The sequence below is a fragment of the Volvox carteri genome, assembly GCF_000143455.1.
Source record: "Volvox carteri f. nagariensis unplaced genomic scaffold VOLCAscaffold_254, whole genome shotgun sequence".
NCBI lineage: Eukaryota > Viridiplantae > Chlorophyta > Chlorophyceae > Chlamydomonadales > Volvocaceae > Volvox > Volvox carteri.
This window is the reverse complement of record NW_003307790.1, coordinates 11,155-13,398: the sequence shown is the minus strand read 5'-3', so window position 1 is coordinate 13,398 and position 2,244 is coordinate 11,155. Positions and strand designations below refer to the sequence as shown.

The 2,244-nt window shown below is 61.6% G+C and overlaps 1 protein-coding gene across 1 annotated transcript in view; it reads left to right on the top strand.

The window, feature by feature from the left end:
* VOLCADRAFT_100964 (uncharacterized protein) overlaps nt 1-1,907 on the top strand; it is a gene marked incomplete at both ends in the record, with an annotated part of 7,032 nt that extends 5,125 nt beyond the window's left edge. Inside the window, one exon of the mRNA XM_002959445.1 lies at nt 73-1,907. Within this exon, the coding sequence (XP_002959491.1) occupies nt 73-1,907 (1,835 nt within the window). The remainder of the gene's footprint in view (nt 1-72) is intronic.
* Between the last annotated feature and the right edge of the window lie 337 nt (nt 1,908-2,244).

Here is a 2,244-nt window from a genome sequence, read left to right as displayed (position 1 = left end):
TGGCGCCGGATCAGGCCGTGCCATTCATGCTCATGGCACGCTACTTCGACCGCCGCAACCAACCCGATCCAGGTGTCCCACCGCAAATGCTCGTCATGGGTCCTCCGGGCACAGGCAAGACTCAGTTCGTACACGCACTGCTGTGGTACACGTACCAACATGACAGTCCTGACTGGGCCGCCACGTGCGCATACTCTTGGGCCGCCGCGATCGCGTTCAACACCCCAGTCCATCGCAGCCTATCTACCCACTCCATGTTCGGCATCTCAGCCAGCCAAAGCGGCTCCCGTGGCACCAACTTTCCTAAGCGCGGCGCACATGCTGGCCTTCAAGTAAAACGCAACGTCGGCGATGGCGCTGTGCTCATCGACGAAATTGGCATGCAAAGCCACGAGCACCTCGGCGCCATCAGCCACTCCTGCACAGCCAGTCTGCCGCCTCCGCCACACCTTGGGCCCGCCCATGACAGCAGCCGCGTCTTATCCGGCCGTGCCGCGGGCGGAATCGGTGACCTGCTACAGCACCCTCAGCCAGGCGGTTCACCACCGTACCGCTACGCCGCCGACGTTGAGCGAAACCCCCAGTTCACTCCCTCGGCACCGACAGCACAACGCACACCAGCTTCGCTTGACGAAGGTCGAGGTCACCGTCATGATGACAGCAACAATGACAACACTGACGCAGACGACGACACCGGCAACCATCGCGCCACCACCTCCACACGTCGCACTCATCGCCCCGTGCCACAGACGCACACCCGCCTACACGACGGCTTCAACCTGTACCGTCAGCTCGGCGGCACCGTATTCATGCTGCAGAAACAGCAGCGGCAAGACAACAGCCCATCTGGCCAGCAGCTTACCCGCTTCGCAACCATGTTCGGCGGCATTCCAACCACTGAAGCACGTGTCGCAGATCTAGTAGACGCACTCAACCAACGCGTCATCACAGATTTGTCCGATCTCACAGACCTCGAACCCCGCGTCGTGCTGCAACGGAACGAACCCAGGCACGCGCTCAACACACGCCTCCTGATGCTCCAGGCGCGCCGCAAAGGAGCGCGTTTGGTCAGCTGGAATGCGGACCACGTCCCGGTTAGGCAACATGCCGCAACCCAACAACAGGCGCTCTCACACGTCGAAAAGGCTGTCGCAATGCGAGTAAAAGACGCCACCTTCGACCACACCACCGCCGACACTTGGTACTACGAGGGTGCACGCTACACCCTACTCGACACCACAGCTGCCGACGCCGGCGCGTGCCACAACAATGAAGTCGAGGCGTGTGGCCTGCTTACCGACAGCCGTGAACCGCCTGACGATGGCCGCGGCCCGTACTGGCGCCTCCACTACCTACCCGCAGCCGTCTTGGTCCGTCCCATTAAAGGGCACGCGCCCAAAGCGGTGCTAGCAGACTTATCGGACTTCGCAGCCAAAGGTGCTGCCTTCGCCATCGTACCACGGCCCTCGCCGGCAGCAAACATCACCGTGCCAGCCGCCAACACCGGCACCACCACCAAAAATGTACGTCGAGTCAATGTACCGCTTGGTGACTACTACGCCGTCACCGACTACTTCGTACAGGGCCGTAGCTTCAAGGAAGAATGCTGGGTCGCAGACCTTTCCGTCCCGCCCGGTGGCCTCAAGCGTGCAACCATGTACGTGTTGCTCACCCGCTACAAGACACTCGACCACATCCGCCTCCTGCGCCCGCTCTCTACCACACCCGATGAACGAACACGAGTCGTCAAACAGTTCATGGCAGCAACCAAGCTGGACCCCGACCTTGCGGCCGAACTCCGCCTCCTGGATCGCCGTGCAACCGAAACACGTGAACGCTATACGACCGAGTACAAACACGCCAGAAACCTAGAGGAGCGTTGGACCTCCGCAGCCAACACCACCTGACACGTAAAACAGTTCGTCTGCCTCGCCACTGGATGGCGTTAAATGCCAGCGTTGCACGGCTCTCTAGCCGTCCGACGACACGCCCGCACGGCTGGGTGCATCCCTTGCACTTGTGGGTTCGACTCCCACACGGGTATACTACAAGTATACGCACGCTCCGTCATACTCCTGCCGCCCAGCCGGGGGACTACGGCCCCCTCGCGGGCGACGCAGCCCCCGTCTAGTGCTACACTATGCTACGGAGCTACGGCCCACTCGCGCGAACAGCGCGCTCTGGTCTCTTCGTCTCTCCGTCTGTCCACCACGTCGCCGGTTCAACCCTTATCGCGCCGCTTTA